General features: G+C 45.6%; 1 protein-coding gene across 1 annotated transcript in view; it reads right to left on the reverse strand.

Annotated features, from left to right (window-relative positions):
- LOC147883013 (vacuolar ATP synthase subunit H family protein) overlaps nucleotides 1-22,169 on the reverse strand; it is a 129,530-nt gene that overhangs the window by 29,154 nt on the left and 78,207 nt on the right. Inside the window, exon 7 of the mRNA XM_087399385.1 lies at nucleotides 14,204-14,365. Coding sequence (XP_087255511.1) covers nucleotides 14,204-14,365 — 162 coding nt within the window. The remainder of the gene's footprint in view (nucleotides 1-14,203; nucleotides 14,366-22,169) is intronic.

The following is a 22,169-nucleotide window of genomic DNA, read 5'->3' on the forward strand; positions in this document are numbered from 1 at the left end:
GATGTCATCGTACCAGTTGTCATACACGGCACATCGATAACCATCAAAGAGAACTCGAAGCCATTCAAGGATATGGCTGCAATGGAGATGAGGTTCTTTTTGATACATGGGACAAACAAAACGTCCAAGAGTGTCATCGTATCACCTTAAACTAAAGTGACCTCGACCTGGCCAATCCCTTTCACAAGATATAATGCATTGTTGGCACATGTCAATGTACCACCATGTGGAGCAGCCCCCATGTCTGAAAGAGTAATCTGCAAGAACTGATGTGCTTAGAAGCACCACTGTCGAAGCACCAATCTGACTTAGAATCTAAGACAGACAAGGCTGTAGCATGCTTCTCTGGATGGTACTAGCATGTCACCGTGAAAGCCCACTCATGGAGCAATGTTTGCTACCTCATGACCATGATCTGGGGCAGCAGCAGTAGTAGTGACAGCACGTCCCTTTTGCTGCTTTTTCTTTTCAGAAGCGATGCGCTTGCGACATTCAGAAATGTCATGTCTTGGCTTCCGGCAGTAATTACAACATTTGCTGTTTTTCTTGTTTGCATCAGACGGGGCAGAATTTAATGAGTGTCCAGCAGTAGATGAGCCTCCAGAAGGCTTGGGTTTGGTGTAAATTTCGGTGTAGGAGGTGTGGCTGGAGTAGTAGTAGATCCAGAGGTGGCTGTAACAGCTGCACCAAAGGTGGCAGCAGATCCAGAAGTAGCTGTAGCAGCTGCACCAGCTGTAGCAGTAGCAGAAGTGAATGCCACAGAGGAAGGCCGAAGATCCGATCCTGAGACACTGCCCCAGAAAATTTTGGCAACCAGCAAGTATGACCACATGGGATAATTGGGTCCATCGAGCTTGTCCTCAGCTGAGAAAATACCCATCCAATCGTTGCTTCCCATGGCGAAATAAATCCTTGAAGGAAAAATGTGCGCTCAAGAGTAGCCTCAAGGCTTTCACTGCAAAACGAGCTGGCTGTCCAAAAATGACAGCAAATGTCCCGCAGTGACAAACCAAAATGACAGCGAATGTCAGGCAGTGACAGCAAATGCACGTGCTGTCCCCAAAAATATGACCTGCAAAACAATATCTGTCAGGTCAAAGGAACCCCCTGCCAAAGATAGCTTGTCTTGCAAAAATATCAGCCCAAAACAAGGGGCAAATGTCTGCAAATGTATCCAATGATCAATTGAGCTGTAAACATCCAAGATGGAGGCTGCGTCCCTCAAATCTGACAAGACAACAAGCCCAAATCCAGGGGCAATATACCCAAATTGAGGTGAATCAAGCAAATGCCACTGCAATGGACAGCAAATCTGGCAAAAGCCCCAAAATCTGAGAGGGCAAATATGCCAAAAAGAGGGCAAAATGGGAAAAGCCCCAAATTGTGCTGCAAGTTGCAAATGTGATTCAATGTGCTGCAATTCCAAGACAATGTTCATGTTCCTACATGTCAATGTCTACCAAATGCCCAAATTTGGCTGTACCAAGCCAATGTCACTGCAAATTTCAACAAAATTTACAAAACCCCCAATTTCTAGAATGGCTAAACTGTCAAATTCGAGGCAAATGACCAAAAGACCCAAATTTTGCTGAAATAAAGCAAATGTGAAAAAATAACTTGCAAATCTAAAAATATCCCGCAATCTGTCAGCAGTAGATCCAAAATCCCTAGTGTCAGAGTGGAAATGAAGTCAAAATAGGGCAAATATTGCAAAAGTCCCAAAATGTGACCAAAAGGAGAAAATGTCACTGTAAAATCTGCAAATGTGACACAAAAGAGCCCCAATCTCTAGAGCAAAATCACCTCAATGTCACTGCAATGTGTGCAAACATGACATAAAAGAGGGTGAAAAGCTTCAAATCTAACTAAACCAGGCAGATCTGAGTCAAGAGGGAGAGAATCCTAGCCAAATGGTGCTAGAGCAGGTTGGAGCACCTAGAGGAAGGCCCGAATGACTGAAAAGAGTCCAGATCTAAGCAAAAAAACTCCAAAAACTATTCAAAAATGCTCGAAATCAACTTTTGACAAGTCATAAGGATTCCTGACAGTATCGCGCACCTGTCCATACAAGCTCATCCGGACGTCCAGACAACTGTACAACCAAAAAATTTCAGCCAAAATGGTGCGGGACAAGGTCATTTGAATGCAAGCAGCTCAGAAATTTCAAAAAACGTTGAAATCGGACCTCAAAAAGTCAAAAAACAGTTGCTGGACTGTTTTCTGCTGAAAAAACAAGTTTCGTGCGATGAAATGAGGCACCGGACTGAGCTAGAGCATAATGGCAGGTAGGAGCAATGGGAGAGCACAAGGGAAGGTAGGTAAGAGCAAGAGAACCTGCTCTGATACCACTGTTGGGTGCAGGCAGCAATGGAACGGGAGTGGAGTGCGAGAAGCAAACAACAAGCTGGAGCAAAACGTAGTACTGCTCAAATGGATAAGAGGAAAATACAAAGGGTGGCCTATATGGCCCCCAAGTCAACCATATGGTTGACCAAATAAGTCAACTCATAGAGTTGACCTGACCTACAAGGCTCATACCAAGGCTAAGTGCTAACACAACACCCTTCCAAATCGTCCTCGCCTGCCTGCACTCCCAAAGGCAATGCTGAACTAACTCAGCTGCAGAACGACAACGATGACATGTAGGTTCAGTCCCCAAAGTTTTTCTACACATCTGCAGAACGACAATGATGACCTTCAACCACAATTTTATGCTTTGATTGGTAATTTGATAATCACCTCCAATAATCCATGACTCTATTATGGAGGCCCAAGAGAGCAGTTCCTTCCATAGAAGGACACGATCCCCTCTGATGTTGGGGGCATACAGCTTTAGCAAGCCAACCTTACGCCCACCAATCAATAGACTAATCCTTTGGGCCCTAGAGGGAACAATAACCCCGTGTCCATAGTACAGCTTGGATGCATTCTAGTCAAGGTATTCAAATGGATCACCTTCTAGTACAGCTTGGATGCCCTGTCTCTCTAGATCTCACAAGATGAGATCAACCGTATCATACGGTTGACAGCGCGTACGGGGCGAGGGGGGGAGTTTTCCACTCAGATCTAGTTCTACCGGGACCATCTCCTGAGAGTCTTAGAGGACAAGGTGATTATTAGACCTCAATATCCAAAGGACAGATGGGTCTCACACGCATTAACGATTGCGATCAGACAGATAAGGGTCCGTCCCACCAGTTCATGATCAAGGCAGCGAGAGCCACAGGCACGCCTAGGGAGCAGAGGATATGCATGCTATGCACACTGGTAGAGGTAGAGACAAAGGAGCACTTCCTATGCACTTGCCCAACATACTATGAGATCCGAGGACGGTATTACTGTCTCTTCTAAGAGGGACATGGTTTTGGGCCACTCCCGACTGATTCAATTTCATGACCAAGTTTGTGCTGGCCTCTATCTGATGGAGATCCGGCAACACAGAGGAACTCTATTACAGCAGATCAAGTAGCAAGTCGTCATAGAGCCACAAGAGGCTAACCGCACATAGCGACGTGTCACAAACTTTTATGCTTTTGTGTCAGCGCGAGTAGAGAAGCAGCAGATAGCCGATATGAGGACAGCATGAATCTGTGGGAAGAGACGATGGACCCAGAGACACAATGACCACACATGATGTAGAGGTTGACCACAAAACGCACAATGGAGGTCCAACACATCCCAACTCTACTCAAAGGGGACCACCCAAGCCGAGATGTCATTCTTGATATGGCCCACCGGATACATAGATCACGAAGGCCACGCTTGCACCACAGCAAGAGATGACCTGATAAACATATTTGCAGCTCATCGGAGAGCCACCATGCACTTGGCTATACCTTTGGAGGACTCACTCTAAGTACTAGCTTTGAGTACTCGTTTTGAGTTTTTGAGTTTGAGTTTTCACATCATAGAAAGAGAAAGAAAGAAAGAAAGTTTATTAGAGTGTTCGAAAGACCGATGGGTCTATGAGAATGTGAGAAACCAGATACAAACAAGCAGCAAGGGTGGAGCTATTAAGCGAGCATCGACACCCATACTACATACTGCATGCTACATAATAATACGAACCTCAAGACAAAGCCAAAACATAATGCCCATGTCAGTGTGGCCCTCATCATCGTCACTATCATCATAGATCATCAGAGTACAACAGAGAATCTAACGCAAGATCATGAAGGACCCAGTGATCGATGAGACAAAGATAAAGTTAGAGATAGAGTGATGTCGACTTTCCGTGGGGGCTACGTAGCATGGTCTCTTGGCAAAAGCTCTGCGTTGGACCATGGCTACGGTAACCCCAGTCGGTTGTGCCCCCACCCTGAATATGGAAAAATTGTCTCCAAGTACATGTAATATGCGTGTCCATCCTCTGTCGGTATAACGCATCACTGGATCTGTCCCAATCAAGTGGTTGGGAAAACTCTGTGATCAAACTCTAAGACGAGTCTGCCACTACATCTCGTTCCTGTCTCTGTGATCTAAGTAAGTGCTCTCGATGTATACTGCCTCACGAATGAAGGCCGGCAAGCATCTATGGTCTAGAAAGGCGAGGAAGCGGAGGGTAACCTGAAGCTGTCTCTGAAGAGACAATAAAAGCGACCTCGGATCTCGTAGTATATTGGACAGCTGAAGATGAAATGCTCCTTTGACTCAATCTCTTGTAGCTCACACAAAGTGGCTCCCTCGGCTCGCCCATTCTCAATGCGAAGTCGGTGTGAAGAAACCTGAAACTGCCCAATAGATACGTAGGTAGTGATCTCTATAAGAAGCTAAGCTTCATCGGGAGTTCCTGCGGTTTCAACCAGGTTCGGAATGTGTAGCTGCAGGAGGTCCTCGCATATGACCTAGTTAACCTCATGATACCTAAGTGGGAGAAACGGTGCATCAATATGGAAGGGGAAAGTCTATCCATGTGGAGTCCCAATCTCTTGAACCACATGCATGTGTGCGCATACATCTTTGGTCGCCCTCAGTTGCTAAAGCCATAGAGGAGGACAATGCCAGCCATGTCAATCTACATTGCCCTGAGGTGCAGACTCCATATTCCCTGACATGATATAGATACGTGATGACAGGGAATGCTGCATCAAGCTGTAGCAGGGTGATCCAAACTGGGCCTGAATAAGCTGATGAGAAACCGACGGCTTACAGCGAATCATACATGACAACATGAGGACCTCGAGACACTGAACCCCTGATCCAAACTAGGCCTGAATAAGGTAATGAGGAACTGACGGCTTACAGCGAATCATACGTGACAACATGAGGACCTGGAGACGCTCGACCTGAGCCCACTCTGTATTTGAAAGATCCGGCCCCCAACTAGGGCTGCCATACATCCCAACCCTTCAAACGAAGAAGCTGAATAAGAGGGCCTTGGTCCAAAGGTCCTGAAAGTGTGAGTGAAAGCATTGTCTCTCCAATATGGCAAGAGAAGCCTACCCTCTACTGAGACAGGCCTGCATAGCTAGTCTCATCGTAAAAATAGGGCCAGAAAAGAGAACCCCCAGGTATGTGTAAGACAATACAATCTAAACCGGTGATCAATCAAATGTGAACTGCTCTGTATGCATGGCTGCTCAGGAGGTATTGAAGATCATAACCTTGGTTTTGCAAAGATTGATCTTCAAATCGTGTGACTCACAAAAGGATTGTAGTGCATCTAAATGTCTCTGAAGGCCCTCTACAAAAGAGGATAAAAACACTACATCATTTGCATACAACAAGATCTGCATCAAAGTAGCAACAAGAGAGCACCCAGCCTCACCCAGAGTCTGCATAAAGGTCTTGAGCTCATCTATGTAAGAAAGAGGACCCCAGTAGTACTCATGATCTCCTCCGTTCAACTAGTGACTCTGTCCGAGACTCCCTCGTAAATTGCCATGACAGCCTAAATGATCTTCCTGTCATAACCCAAATCTTGCAACCGTCTAATAAGGCGGGCCCTCGGTACCTTATCAAAGACTTTGCGAAAATCCAGAAAGCAACAACAAACCTTCTGCTTCTGTGCCCTAGCCTCCTCAATGATACATTTGAGTGTGAGTATGTGGTCCATGGTCCCATGGTCACGTTAGAATCCATCTTGCCCCACTGCTCTGAGCCCCTCTTTGCAAAGCGACTGAGCTCGGTATCAAGTACTAATGCATAGATCTTGGACATGACATGTCCAATCATGATGGTCCTGTAATTCCCGGTGTCCATGGGATCCCGTACCTTGTGAATAGGTGAGATCGTGTCAAGGGTCCAAGTGCGCGGAGAGCCAAGGCAAACAGATTCATTAAAGAGCTTCGCTAGGATCGGGGCTAGGATGTTAATCCCCTCTTCACTAAGGGTGTCGTTAAGGACGTCATGGTAAAGCTTCATTACAACCCGTGGGACGGGTATGTGTGAAAGGTCTGGGCTGGGCTGATGTGGGATATCATATAAGGTGCGTGCATAAGCGAGCCAAGCCTAGGTATCTATGAGAGGCGAGGGGGACCGTTGCTCAAGGAATTTCCTCCAAAAATCCTTAGAGTTGTTACTAAACAGTTCTTCAGTAACTCCTCATTCTGGCAAATCAAAGCTTGTTTCTTCCAGCGGACTAGTGGGCGATACTCACGCATCATCTCTGGTTCAGCCTCGGAAGGTTTTGCTTGGTCTCCAATCTGAGTTTACGTCGCATAGCCTTACACTCATCATTGTACCAACTATTGCATGAAATGGTCCCCGAGGTGGTGGATGTGTATGTGAAGATAGTGGGAGAGAGGGAAGGAGTCTCACTTGCAGCTTTCTCACATGCACAATGGGGGAATACACACACAGATGGAGGCTGAAAACAGTTTTCCTCTTCTTAGTTGTGAAAGCCAAAAGAACTCAAGTACAAAGAAATAGAAGAACCCTATATGTGGGTCTCAAACTAAACTCAACTAACTAAGGTGGCATACTAACTGAGCCACGAACTAGAGTAGATAAGGATAGCTGTCATCCAGCTATTATTCGTGGGCGGTGTACCAACCGCATCTGCAGCTAACAAGTCGGTGACATAAATTCACAACAGTCACCCCTTGCACACCAAGCAGGTCTCTGAACTTGCGCAGCTTCTCTGCACCCAATGCCTTCGTGAATATGTCAGCTACCTGATCTTCTGTGCTGACATAAACTAGATCAATAAGACCTAGTAAAACCTTCTCCCGCAAATAGTGATAATGCACCTCAATGTGCTTTGTTCTAGCATGATAGACTGGGTTATTTGCCAAGTGTATACTGCTCATGTTGTCACAATAAATGACAACTGGCCCATCTGTAGACTGATGCATATCATAAAGTAGCTTATGCAACCAAGCTACCTCACATGCAGCCATTGCTGCACCCCTGTACTCAGCCTCTGTGCTCGACAAGGCAACTGTAGGCTGTTTCTTGCTGCTCCAGGTGACTGCAGCACTCCCAAAAGAGAACGCATATCCATTGGTAGATCGTCTATCAGAAGTACTACCAGTCCAATCAGCATCAATGTATCCATGCAACTGTATCTGAATCCCAGCCTCATAAAATAGTCCACACTGCAATGTGGACTTCACATACCTGAGTATGCGTCTAGCCACATCCAAATGCAGTTTCCTTGGAGCCTGCATAAACTGACTTACCAATCCAACAGCATAGCTTAAATGTGGCCTGGTAATAGTCATATAAATCAAACTTCCTACTATGCGTCTGTACATAGTAGGGTCTTCCAGAAGCTCACCTGCATCTTTGCTCAACTTCACATTCTGCTCCAAAGGAACTGAAATAGGCTTACAGCCTGTCATCCCATATTTGGACAGCATGTCCAATCCATACTGCCTCTGCAAGAGTTATATCCCACTTAGTGATCTAATCACCTCAATGCCCAAGAAATAACGTAGCTCTCCCAAATCCTTTATCTCAAACTTCTGCTTCAATAGCATTTTCACATAAAGGATATCTTCATCACTATCACCTGTGATGATCAAATCATCAACACAAACGACAAGCAGCATAATCCCTTTCTCTGTTTTTCTCACATAGAGTGAGAAATCTGCCTTGGAAATCAGAAAGCCAATAGTGACAAGATACTGTCCTATCTTGTCAGACCATGCTCTAGGTGCTTGCTTCAAGCCATACAAGGCTTTCTTCAACCTGCAAACAAACTCAGGATGAATAGCATGAACATAACCTGCTGGCTGCTCCATAAAGACCTCTTCTTGCAAATCACCACGCAAGAAGGCATTCTTTACATCCATCTGATGTAAAGACCATCCCTTTCATGCAGCCATAGCAATGACTGCTCTTACAGTTGCCATCCTTGCAACCGGACTGAATGTTTCTTCATAATCAATGCTATATGTCTGTGCATACCCCTTGACAACTAATCTTGCCTTGTATCTATTCACAGAACCATCTGCATTGTGCTTGATCTTATAAACCCACTTACAGCCAATTGCATTCTTGTTTTTAGGCAAAGGCACCAATTTCCATGTAGCATTGGCTTCCAAGGCATCCATGGCTTTCTCCCATTTTTCATTTCCCATGGCTTGCTCAAAAGAAGTGGGTTCTGATTCCTGTATTACTTTGACCATATAGGCATAGTGAATGGCTGTAAATCCATCATATTTCAGCCTATCCACAGGATACCTAGCTCTGGTAGACCTGCGCAAAATAGGCTCACTTCCAGGTGCTCTCAAAACATCCCTGGTCTTCGTTACTCCAGGTGTAACAACAGAAGGAACACCCAACTCATCATCAATACTCTGTTCTGAGCCACTAGATTCACCATCCACATAAGAGTGACATGCATTCACATCAAACATGGGCTGATCTACCTTCTCTTTTCCTTTTTGTGATACCTGCGTACCACTATCTGCATTGCTTTGAGGAGATTCTCCTCATCTCAATCTACCTGTCCATGGCGAAGTATGTGAACCACTGCTAGAGGACACTGCAGATCCACTGATATTTTGTGATTGCTGCTGTGAATTCTGTGCAGCATTACCATCTTGTGCATCTACATCAATCATCACATTTACTGGTTTATACCAGTTGCTCATCTCATCAAAAACATCTCTACTCATTGTAAACTTACAAGTAGAAGAGTTATAGCATCTATACCCTTTCTGCTGCAGAGAATAACCAATAAAGACGCACTTCTCAACTTTTGGATCCAACTTGGACCTCAACTCATCTGGCACATGAACATAGGCAATGCAACCAAAAATTTTCAAATGAGAAATATCTGGTTTCCTACCAGTATACATCTCCTCTAGCGTCATGCCATGTATTGCTGCAGTGGGAGTCCTGTTCATTATGTAAACTGCTGTAGCAACTGCTTCAGCCCAATAATAATCTGGTAGATCTTTCTCATTTAGCATGGCCCGAGATACCTCTCCAATATGCCTGTTTTTCCTTTCTGCAAGTCCATTTTGCTGTGGGGTATGACTGCATGAATATTGTTGCTTTATGCCATGCTCCTGCAGAAACCTTGCAAACTCATTTGAGAGGTACTCTCCCCCTCCATCTGAACTTAGGCATTTTATTTGCAGGCATGTTTCTTTTTCAACCATAGCTTTAAAAGCTTTGAAGTGCCCAAACACTTCACTTTTCTTTTTCATAAAATACACCCAAACTTTTCTGCTGAAGTCATCAATAAAAGTGACAAAATAGTGACAGCCTCCAATAGATGCAGCTTTAGTAGTCCACACATCAAAGTGGATTAATTCCAATGGCTTTTAACTCTCTTGAACATACCTAGGAAATGGTTTTCTTACCTGTTTTCCAAATTGACAGGCTTGACAAACCTTATGCATTTTTGCAACCTTGAATTTAGGCAATCCTGCAACAATATTTTGGGCTTGCATTGATTTAAGTCGCTGTATATTAACATGACCAATGCGTTTATGCCAGATATCAATATCTGCAACTACACCGGTCCCATGTGCAAACATTGCTGCACTCAATTCAGGCATGTCCGCATCCAACGTAAACATCATGTCCTTCTTCTTTCCTTTTGCTATCAAGCGACCGTTATTTTTCATATCCTCAACAAAGCATCCATGAGGATTAAATCTGACCTGCAAGCCTTGCTCAACCATTTGACCAACAAAAACCAGGTTCTTGGTGATGTTCGGGACATGAAATACATCAGAGAGGTATTTCTTTTTCCCATCCTGCATAGACAAAGGAATTTTACCAATCTGCACAATAGGATGTGCAGTATCATCACCAGTCTCCACAAATCCTGGTTTTTCCATTTGCCTTGCATCCTGCATCCACTCTGCATGACCTGTCATGTGGTTTGACGCACCTGAGTCAACATACCACACATCATTTCGTTCTTCTGCACTTGTCACAGAATTGGTCATGTGCTGCACCATAAATAGATGCTCATTTCTGTCATCACCATGTCTACTAGAAGATGCATAATTACCTTGCTGCAATTTTCCATTCATAATGTCATTCTGCTTTTTGTAGCAGTCCTTAGCCATATGACCCATTTTACCACAGTAGTAGCATTCAACATTGTTGTTTGCATTTTGGCCTCTCTGCCATCCACCACGGCCTCTTTGGCTCCCCCTGTCTCTAGAGTTACCACGTCCTCCTCCATAGGACTGGTTTTCTTGAGTTTGCTGCATATTCTGATTTCTACCACGGCCTGCAGATCGGCCTCCTCTACCTCTGCCTCTGCCTCTGCCTCTGCCTCTGCCTCTACCTCTACCTCTACCTCTACCTCTTCCAGCATTTGAGTAGAAGACAGTTTCTTTTGAAGTTCCTCCTGAAGAAAATGCACCCCCATTTCTTTGCTCTTCAAAAATTAGAAGAGCAAACAACTCTTCAAAATCAAGAAATTTTTCACGGACGGCAATGGATGTCCGGAACTATGCATAATCCTTTCCTAGACCATTCAAGGTCACAGAAACTAGATCATCATCTTCCACTGGCGACCCAATGGAAGCAAGTGCATCTGCAATTTTCTTCACCTTCATGTGGTAGTCATTTATGCTCAAATTTTCTCTCTGCACATTGTGCAACTCCTGTTTGAGCTGCATTTTCCTGGCTTGCGTATTTGTGCTGTACATTTTTGCCAAAGTATCCCATGCCTCCTTTGGCGTACTTGCATCCTGAATATGCACAATCATAGAATCCGAAATACTGATAGACAACCAGTACATAACTTTTCTAGCTCTCTCATGCCATCCTTTAAATGCCTGCATTTCCTGTTGATTGGGAACATTAGGAAGAACAGGTTCTTCTTCATTTCCTGTAATGAACTCCCAATAGCCTTTTCCCATAAGGAAATTCGTCATTTTAAACTTCCATGCCTGGAAGTTGTTCTTGTCAAGCTTTTCTGTGACAATCTGTGAAAGAGAATCAGACGCCATTACAGAACACTGCAAAATATTCTGTCACTGCGAAAAACACAGCTTTTGTCTCACACGGGCAGATCTGCAAAACTGACGAAAGTGGTATTTGACCACACAGTCACTTCCTAGTGACGATTTTGCATCAATAGGCAACAAGCATGATTCTGCAACTCCCAATATCTCTGCACACAAGCAAACGATGCAATTTCTGCGGCAACTTTTCACCGACCACCCGAGCAATGGTCGCAAAGCAAAAACATGGCCTTTTTCTAAGTGCCTGCGAAGAACTTCCGCCTTCAAAACGGGCCCCGAAATGGCCTCGAATCTGAAAAATAAAGTCACCGAGAGCTTCGCCCTCATCCCACAGCACACCGAAACAGACCCCGAAATGCCCTCTCGCCACACCGCGAAGGACGTCTCAATCTGAGACAGTGCACTCTTGCACTTCTAGCTGTGCTACCTGCAGAGATTTGCTCCCAAACTCGAAATAGGAAAGCAACACTAGAGAACTCAAGTACAAAGAAATAGAAGAACCCTATATGTGGGTCTCAAACCAAACTTAACTAACTAAGGTGGCATACTAACTGAGCCACGAACTAGAGTAGATAAGGATAGCTGTCATCCATCTATTATTCGTGGGTGGTGTACCAACCGCATCTGCAGCTAACAAGTCGGTGACATAAATTCACAATAGTCACCCTGGCATATCACGAGTGGAGCTCGATATCTCAACAGTGTGGAGCAAGCAATGTACGGAAATGCGTGTAGTACAACCTCGTGAAGTGAGCAAGTGATCAACGTTGCTCGGTCCTCTAGAAGGGATATGAAATCGATGTATGTAAGCAGTGTAAAGAGGGGGGCAAAGTAGCCAGGTGAAAGACTGCCATCAAAGAGTATGTCAGATAAGCGGTATGAGTGATCGGTGGTGTGTGCGGCACTGCAAGACAAGGAGTGGAGATATGGAAGAAAAGGTATGTATTGTCTGATCCTGGAGGAGGTGGTGCAACAGTGAAATCGGTGATACAAGAGGCGAAGGCAAGGGATCCCATGATGTAGTCGACCACAGTAAAGTGTCCCCATGTGGGAAACAAGTGAAACCACCAGAGGAGGGCCATCGGTTGAGACCATTGAGGATAATGAGGTCATGCATCCTTCCCAAATCTAGGAGTGCATGCCCATAAGATGTCACTGAGGCTCGCCTATTCAGCAGAGACTCGTGACATACCTGCATCATCTAAGTTGATGTCCGGCAACAAGATAGCATCATCTCTAAAATCAAGAAGAGACACCTAACGCACCCCTATCCTCGCATTGACGTCCCCAAAAATAAGGACTTCTCTGCGGCTCAAGAAATCGATATTGATGCATAGGACGACATCTCGAACCTGGGCATCTCGTGCAAAGTGGGACATCTCAAGTGGAAAGTAGCCCACTGCAATGAACAAATCCTGGCTGTCCATACGTCAGAGCCGGATCCACCCGAGATCACCCCAAAAAGGGCCGACCTGTAAATTACTGCAATTCCTCCCGAACCTCGGACCCCACCTGTATCCCTCATCTCGTCTCTAAAAGCCGCCGTCTCCTCAAGTATATCCGCTGACAACTGATAGGGGGCGCTCTAGAATCTGGTGTGTCTCTGTATAAAAGACAATGTCTCAACCTGTAAATGACACCCAGAAGTTCCCTGGTTCTAACCATAAGGTACCATTACAGTTCCAAATAGTGCAGGACAGGGTCTCGGTATCCTGAATTTCATAGACCCCGCCCCCTAGGTGGGAGAGCCTCCCATCTCGTACCACCGCCCACTTGGACAGGGGACAAAAGCCAAATTTGTTCTCAATGATAAGATGGCAAGAAGCAAGATTCTGTAGCAAACCAATCAGCTGAGAGGCACCAAGTATAATTATCAGAGAAGCTCATCCCAACTCAGCTCAAGATGAAAGCCACAAAATTGACCAATGTGAAGGACGCTCGCAAGGCAGGAAAATGCAAAGATGGAAAAGCACTTATCAAATACTTCAAATCCAAACCTAAACCTAAAGACTCTCAGTCTTAAACTGATATAATGCAGGCTGATTATCTCTCATAGTAGGTCATAGCTAACCTATCATAACTAGGGAATGCTACATGCAATCCCAAGAGACGCTCAGTCTATAACTGACGGTGGTGTTTATCCCCTTTTTTGGTTTGTACTTTGTCTCATAGACCTGCAAGGCCTCCTGCCTAATACGTACAAATAATAAAATATGTTAACATGCTCCTCCATATCTTTTATATAACATATGCTGTCCATGCTGTGTCCATATCTTCAAGTGTAGAGAAAAAAGATATAAGACTACAACAGGATGCATGCATTCCTCCCATTAACCAGCCAAAAAACAAAGAAAAGGAAGTTCATATTTCATCATTATGTGTATGTATCAAATAGGTGTGAACTTTCAATCCTCTTGAAAAGTAAAATACACAGTCTAGCATCTGCCTGACTAACGCAAGCACAAATGATCAGTCCCCACAAAATGTGCACTCAAATGCTGCATGGCTAGCTTTCACTACAAGCACATTTAATAGACCTCAAAATTAGCAAAGAAAATAAGCAAAATTGCAAAATTATGTTGATAAATGGCCTTCACCTTACCTAAGAACATACAATTGGTGCATACTTGGTGCATACTTAAGCTTAAAGGATGCATTGGACGTGAAGGTTTATATTTTCAAGTTGGAAATCGCATTGCATAGAATGTACTCAAGCTACAAAAAGAGATTAGGTAATGGCTACTAGAGACATCAACACCTCAGTGTCTTCAGCAATCCATCATATACAAATTACCAACTCACCTCCTACAAGAGCTCACCTGTATATATTGCTGACTACATGCAGGTGAAATCAAGGGTGCCAAAATGTTTACTCCATCTGCAAGTACAAACAGTTTTCTGACATACGGTTCCCTTAACAAGGTTGCCAAAGAGCTTACAGCGGTTGCTATTCCTCGTGTTGAATGAGAAGGCCGTCTCAACTGTACAATATCAGAAAACCATCAAATCTCTCTCTCTCTCTCTCTCTCTCTCTCTCTCTCTCTCTCTCTCTAACCGTCATCGCCACTCAGCCTAGGCCCGTCATCGCTCAGTCCATCACCCATCCGGTCGCTCAGCCCGTCGCCGTCCCGTCATCACCCATCGCTGTCCCCTATGTCGTCTCAGCCGCCGCTTGCCCCGCCTGTCCTTCAGCAGCTTTAGCTACACCTAGCTAACTAGCTAGCAGGGCAGCCATCAGCCCCCAACAGCCGTCAGCCACCAGCCATCAGCCCCCCAGTCCCATCGTCAACAACAAAAACCCCCCTAGTTTTCTTCAAACAATAAACTAACCCTAACTCTAACCCCGAGTTGGGCTAAACCCCAAACCCAACCCGAGGGTTAGGTTCAGCTAGGAGGTTCTATAGACAGCTAATTGTGGACTGGCCTACCCTCTCCTCCAAGTCCCCCTCAACTCCTTCAACCTCCATCAGTACTTGGTACTCTACAGGTGCAGCCATGGCACCCTCTCTGTATGCACGCAATTATCAACAAGAAGGCTCAAAACGACCCATCCTTGGGCAACAGAATCAGATTTTTAATCTACAGCAAGCACTAAGAGAGCTAGAACTAGCAGAAGTAAAGGCTCGACTTCACATCCTAGAAGGGCCTGGTAAGCAGGCAATAATTGATGAGGCTGTAAAATCTTGTAAGGATTCCCCCCCTACCCTGCAGCCAGTCTCTACAATCAAAGATCTTGTTCACATTGAAGTACAAACTGCTAAGAAGGAATTGATTGTGGAAGTGGATACCAAAGCAAGTAAGTCTGATATTCAAGCAGAGATTAAAGAACACCAAGCTAGATGTGATAATGCCCTGAAGATTAGAATAGGGGAACTCCCAGAAGATTGTTACAAAGAGGAGGACACTTATAGTGAAATATTGACAAAGATCAAAGCAAGCTTGCCCAACATTGAATGGACACATGATGATGAGCAGGATGATGGCAACTCCAAGCCAGCTTCTATTACGCACTACAAAGGTCATGCAATCCTTACATTGAAGTCAAAAGATATGCGAATTAAGCGTCTTCGACAATCTTACAAGCTGAAGGATAGCAAAGTATGTATAGCTGAGGAGCTTACACAAGCTCAACTCAAGAATAAGGCAACCAAATTAGCTACAGTCAGGGCTGCAGAAATGGGCAATTTACCGTGAAGGCATAGCCCTAATCAGAGAGTTTAAATCAAAACCAAAAGACTCTCAGTCTTAAACTGATGTATGGCTGATTACTCTTTCAAACTATTATGTAGGTACTCTAAATAAATTGGGGTTGCTTTTGCACTCCTTGGGAGCTGCCATGTGTCCTCCCTAAAGCAGATGTACTAGAGGGTTTCTTGCTGTCCCATAGACCTTTTGGTCTCCAGTGGACGTTAATAGACTCTCTTTCTCACAACTATGAAGGCATCGAGAGCGCAGGAGCTGAGGGGATACCCAAGGAGAGATGCCTATGAACATTATGTGTTCGACATGAGGTGGAGTCAGAGGAGCACTTCGCGTTCAGATGCCCTGTGTACTACGAGGTTCGCAGTCGATACCATTGCCTTTTTAGGGCCAGTTTGGGCCACTATCCAAACTTCTCTCATACCCAGACCAGGGATGCCTGGCTGCCTTCATCCATGAGGCGGTCTGCCAAAGGGAACACTTACTCAAGACACAGGGACAGTTCTTCCAGTCAGATCACATGATCCTCGCAACCACTAATAGCAGGCCCGAGACCCAGATCCTAAAGCATGCCGCACTTGACAGCGGACGGACATGCAAATCACATTGAGCGACCTCCCATCCATGTTCAAGCTTGGAACACGACCCACAGGGGTTACGATAGCCTTGGTCAAGAGCAGAGTCATTGCCAAGAGACAGAGACAAGCAGCACCCACAGATAGTCACCAGCGCTCCATCACCATCGGTACCTCTTTGACACACATATCCCCTTGTGGGGGGCGCATTGCACTGAAGAGAGCCAGCCAGTCCTAATGGTGATTGATGGTGACTGACTCGATGATGATGATGATGGTGACGATGATGATGATGGCGACGATGATGCCATTACTGGTGATACGACTATGTACTACTTAGCACTTAGCATTCAGTGTGGCTGATGATGTTCGTTTAGTAGCTCCACCCTTTCTGTTTGTTGTATCAGTTTTCTATCAATCTTATAGACCCATCGGCCTTCCGAAGACTTTAATAAACTCTCTCTCTCTCTCTCTCTCTCTCTCTCTCTCTCCTAGCAAAGCTATTCAATGACACTGTTTGCCTTAGCTTCCTCCGCACTTGGACACTCAACACCATCACCCCCATCCACAAGGCAGGGGATCCCATGAACCCGTGTAACTACAGGACTATCATGATTGGACATGTGATGTCCAACATCTATGCAACAGTATTGGATGCGTCGGCCAGCTTGTCCACAGAGATGAGAGGGCTCAGAGCAGAGGGTCAGGCCGGTTTCAAGCGAGACCATGGGACTATGGATCACATACTCACACTCAGTGCACGCTTTTTCTTTATCCCATGATTTGGAGGTCAACCTTGGCAAGACCAAGGTCATGATCTTTAACACCTCTCGAGCAGTCATGCACCGGGAGCAGTTCACTTTTGGTGGGTCACCAGTTGAGATCGTATCCTCATACACTTACTTGAGGGTCATCTTCTCCGGCCCGATCTTCACGATGAGACCAGCGATGCAGGCCACACTGAACAGGGGATACGCCTCATTGGCTCGGCTAGAGAAACAGTGCTTCCACTCCCACTCCAGGACCCTCGGACCGGGGCTCTTCTCTTCGACTCCTTGGTCCGACCAACCGGTATGTATGGCAGCCCTTGTTGGAGACCTGACATGTCAGATATAGAGTGGACACGGGTGGAGCGCCTGCAGATCCTTATGCTCTCACGGATGATCCAGGGGAAACCATATGTACCACATCATTACATTCAATCCGAGTTTGGTGCTTCTCCACTCCAGCTAGATGCATCCTTTCAGACCATCACATATCTACGCCGGGTTAGATCATATGGGGACTGCACATCATGGAGACAGAGGTTGCGATGGTTGGCTCTCGATTCCTCCATGAGGTTGGCAGCAGAGGGAGACGAGCGAGGCTGGTATGCATGGACTCACATATGGTTTGTGAGACTGGGGTTTCACATCAATAGGATACCTCCTTTTCAGTACAGTTTGGATGCCCCCCCGGTACTCCCACCCACCATCCCGATCAAGCCACACACCAACCAGGTCATTCGAGAGGATCTCCCACAGCTACACACCTTTAGGACCTGGTTGGAGCCGAGGGAGCTTCCAATGAAGCTGAGCTTCTACAGAGATCACTGTCTTTGTATTTCAGAGGAGCAATTCAGCACACCACCGGGGTACACTGAGCTGTACACATGCCTCACTCACTACGGATCTCCATCGGACAGTTTCGGATATCATCGCACCGCCTCCGCATAGAGAGCGGCAAAGCAGAGAGGATCCCTAGGGAGCATCGCATATGCACATTGTGCGACTGTCAGGAGGTTGAGTCGGAGGAGCATTTTGTTTTCAGGTGCCCAGTGTACTACGAGATCCGAGGTCTCTGCCACTGTCTCTTCAGGCGGCTTTGGGGCCCTTTCCAAATTACTCGCCTACCCAGATCAGAGATGCCTCGCGACCTTCATTCACGAGGGGGTCCGACATAGAGAGTACTTACTCAGGCGACAGGGCTTGGCCACACCACCAGACACCTCTCAAAGCAGGATCACAGAATTCTTCCCATCGAGTGAGATTGATCGTCCAGTCTAGCCGCAAACATGATAGAGACCCCGACCCGACGACCGCAGCATGACACACGAGGCATCGAGGGGACACAAGATCACTCTGGGGGACCTCCCGTCACTGTTTAGACCCGGGACACGTCCCATCACGGTGACTCTGGTCTTGAGTCAAGCCTCCTCCAGGAGACCGAGACACACGGCACCCCTTGACAGACGCCAACGTCCCATCACCGGCTACGCACTAGCCAGGGCGACATGATATACGGAGGATTCAGCTCCACTCCAATCTTTTTCCTTTTCATTGTCACACCCAGATGTATTTGACTGTGTATGATCAGACTTAGAACTCAGCACGGGTGATGATGCTCGTTTAGTAGCTCCACCCTTACTGTGGTTTGTATCAGGTTTTCTTTCAGTCTCATAGACCCATCGGTCTTTCGAAGACTCTAATAAAATTTCTCTCTCTCTCTCTCTCTCTCTCTCTCTCTCTCTCTCTCTCTCTCTCTCTCTGTGTACAAGGGCCCTAGCGCGCCCTTTGCTTCATAGAGACTTACAATGGTAGGGAGATGATATTCTATACTAAAACACACAAGAGTCCTGAAAGAGGGTTACCTACAGTCACTGGATATACCTGGGAATCACCCTTTAGGCAAGAGACAAGAAGGAACAATGGGATACAAGGCTAGCGGTCCTGTTTAGATCGCATTTGAGGCCACTTATAGCTGTGATGCAAAAGGAGGAGCATGCACAACATGTGGGTACGATTCCAGCCACCTAATACACCACCACCTTTTATTGCAGTGTGCTATTTCCCTCCAAACACATCATCCTATGTGCGTGAGGTCACTATAGATGGTCATAGCCCTTATGAGACAATCTATGATGACAAAGTGGAGTTTTCCCCGTAGGAAGCAGTACTCCTTGGTGATTTCAATGCATGGATGCGGAAAAGACACGTAGCGTTGCTTGACTTTGAGTCAGATCCCCTCCGAGTGCCAGAGGTGGATCCATCAGAGCTTGGAATAGAGAGACATTCAGAGGATGCATCACTTGTGACACGATATGGGAGACATTTGCTAGATATGGGGGCTATACATGATTTGATCATATATAACGGTCTCCAGTGATGGCCGCTGTCTGAAGGACTTACATGTTTCCCACGTGGAGGGGGCAGCAGCACTGTGGATTACCTGATGGGTTCCCCGACCTTTGTGACACGAATACAAGACTTCATAGTCGAGCCTCCCCCTCTTGGCGCCGATCACTCATACCTGTCTTTTACCATTCGGACTACACTGCCCAATATGGCACGAGATATACATTTTCCCACCCATGTTCGGGTGCACTTTGATCATGCTCTGGATACGAACCACCTGTCTCGCAGGTTAGCGACTCCCTTCTTTGACCGCTTTCCAACTAGTTGATTTTTTATGGTTTCACCTGTCATTGTACATTCGTCACCATAAAAGATACCCTATAGTTATGTTCTATCATTTGTCCACCTAACAAAAGCTTCTTGCCGAGTTTAGAAACACAAAGTACATCTTCCACTAATCCTTGTGCACCCGTAAAATTATTCATAGGAACTATGCATTTCCCTCGAAGTGGACTCAGTGTGTTATTGATAGCATTCTTAGATTATTCTAACGGTTTGATTTCTGTAAACCATTCATGAGTCCTATCGTGAGATGATGCACCACTATACAACGAATCCTAATCTGCATGGTCAACATGATAACAACATTCCGATTTCGAATCACTATCAGTCTTCTGCATACCCTCAATCACAAGATACAGTGTGCCAAGTTCATTGGCACAATGACCGTGACTTTGGTGTCTGCCCTCTCTTCCATGAAAACCTTCTCTATTGCTATTGGATTGACCTTGGTCGTATTGCTTCTTGCAGCAATAATGTTAATGTCATGACAAGAGAAATCATTAATCCATGATTAGTAGACATTAAAATATTATACCCCAATAATGTAACATGTATTTGTATCTATGATGGACACCGACAAAATTGTTATGGCAGTGGATCGTCTAAATAGATAGGGCTAGTCGAGCTAGAGCCGTTGCTTCAGACGGCATCGAATTTGGACATGTGACACTAATTCTATTAATAAAAATGTGCACACACGTGTCTACGTCCTAGGGGCAATAGGAAGGAAAGGGTGCATTAAGGTGCATTGAATGGTAGATGCATGGGTCATAGGCTAAAGGCAGGTATAAATGGGAAGATGGAATTTGAGTGATCTCAAGGGACGTTAATGAAACGGTATCACCCTTCATTGTGAATCTCATGTAGCATTCTCTATTCACCTTGCATTCATCCACCATCTCTCTCCAACCTTGCATGTAGGTCGAAAAGAGAAACAAGTACTCTCATGAGAGCGCTCTTCTCCCCTTAGAGGCCCAATTGACATTCAAATTCTGCATGCATTGCACACATTTGCATTCTTGGAAAACCTGGATCTTCACAATCAAAACTTATGATAGTAGTTACAGTATATGTTTCATATGTACACGTTTCCTGTCACTCTGCTTCACTCTGCTTCAACAACATGTATCCACTTGCTTGGTAATTTTTCTTTTAGATTTAGATTTGATATGTTTTGCAAAAGAATAAAAATGTTTTTCCTACTGTTCAGTTAGGTACATGGGGGCAAGGTCTAGCATTTGAAGGTGGACCCCCTTGTTGGGGTTACGGGCATTAGTGTCCCACAGAGTTATGACCTCCTTTAGGAGGGACATTGGAAATCACACTCCACCCGAGTATTTGATTCATGGGACCAATCAAATACACAGATTGTATATCAACCTAGCAACCATTTAGGATAATGTCTCCAGGATTTGGGTGTGAGCTTGGAAGCATGCCAAAGAGACATGGAGATACAAGATAAGATGACAAACTAATGAGCTCAGGTATGACTCTTTTGTGACTTTAGAGTACGTCATTCGATAGTACAAACTGTTAGGAACCCGATCGTGAAATCAGAATTGAATTCTGACCAATTTGTATTTTTAGGGTTTTTGGGTGACGTGGCATGCTGATGTGGCAGCCTTGACATGTGGCTATGGTCAGCACATGGGACACATGGCTAGCCACATGTCAGCACATGGGACACATGGCGGCCTGTGGGACAAGTAGAGAGCCATGCATGGACCATGGCACCACTTGTCACTACAGCCCCATGCAAGCTGCCAAGTGTCCCTCCTCTCCTCCTTGGCTGGGGGGGGGGGGGGGCTCAATCTATAAAAGAGGGCCTTCCCTCTCCCATTCTTGCATAGAAAAACTCGTTTTTAGCCTCTTTCCCTCTCTCCATTGATGCAGCAGCCCCTCCTCCACCCTTTGGGACCAGCCAACTCCTCTCCAGGCCCTCCTCTCTCTTGCTGCAGGCTTTCTCTCTCCTCTGCCAGTATTTCTCTCTCTACTGTGCAGAAATTCTCTCTCTACAGTTTAGGCTCTTTCCCTTTGCAAAAATCAGCCTCTTCTCTGCACTTTTGAGACAGCAACAGCATCTCTTTCCCATCTACTAGCCTGGGAGCAGCCATGACACTCTCTTTCTAAAAGCATCACTCCTTTCAGATTTCCTCTCTCCAGCCTACAGGCCTCTTTTCTTAGCTGTTCTCACTCCAGCCTCTTGTTCTCACTTTTCCTATCCAAGGGGGCTCCAAAAGCATCAAAGACTCCATCTCCAAAGGAGTCAAGTCATGAGGGGAGTCTGTAATTACAAGTTTGTCTCATTTGCAACACTTTTTCATGTTGGTATTGCTCTCTTTCTAGATAACTAGTCTTGCAACTAATGTTGGATGGAAATGGTGATTGTTGCAGGCTTCTTCCTTGAGGATTGGGATGTCTAGGAGCTGAAGCCGTTCTAATCTCAGCCATGGAGTCATTCTCTCTACTGTTTATCTCTTTCTACAGTGTTCCTAAGTCTTCCGTCCAGGTCATAGTCATCAATTGAGTTCAAAGTTTGGGAGGTGCATTGCACC

Source organism: Dipteris shenzhenensis, chromosome 28 (genome assembly GCF_047967505.1).
Source record: "Dipteris shenzhenensis isolate YYH24624 ecotype China chromosome 28, Dip_SZ_1.0, whole genome shotgun sequence".
Lineage (NCBI taxonomy): Eukaryota > Viridiplantae > Streptophyta > Polypodiopsida > Gleicheniales > Dipteridaceae > Dipteris > Dipteris shenzhenensis.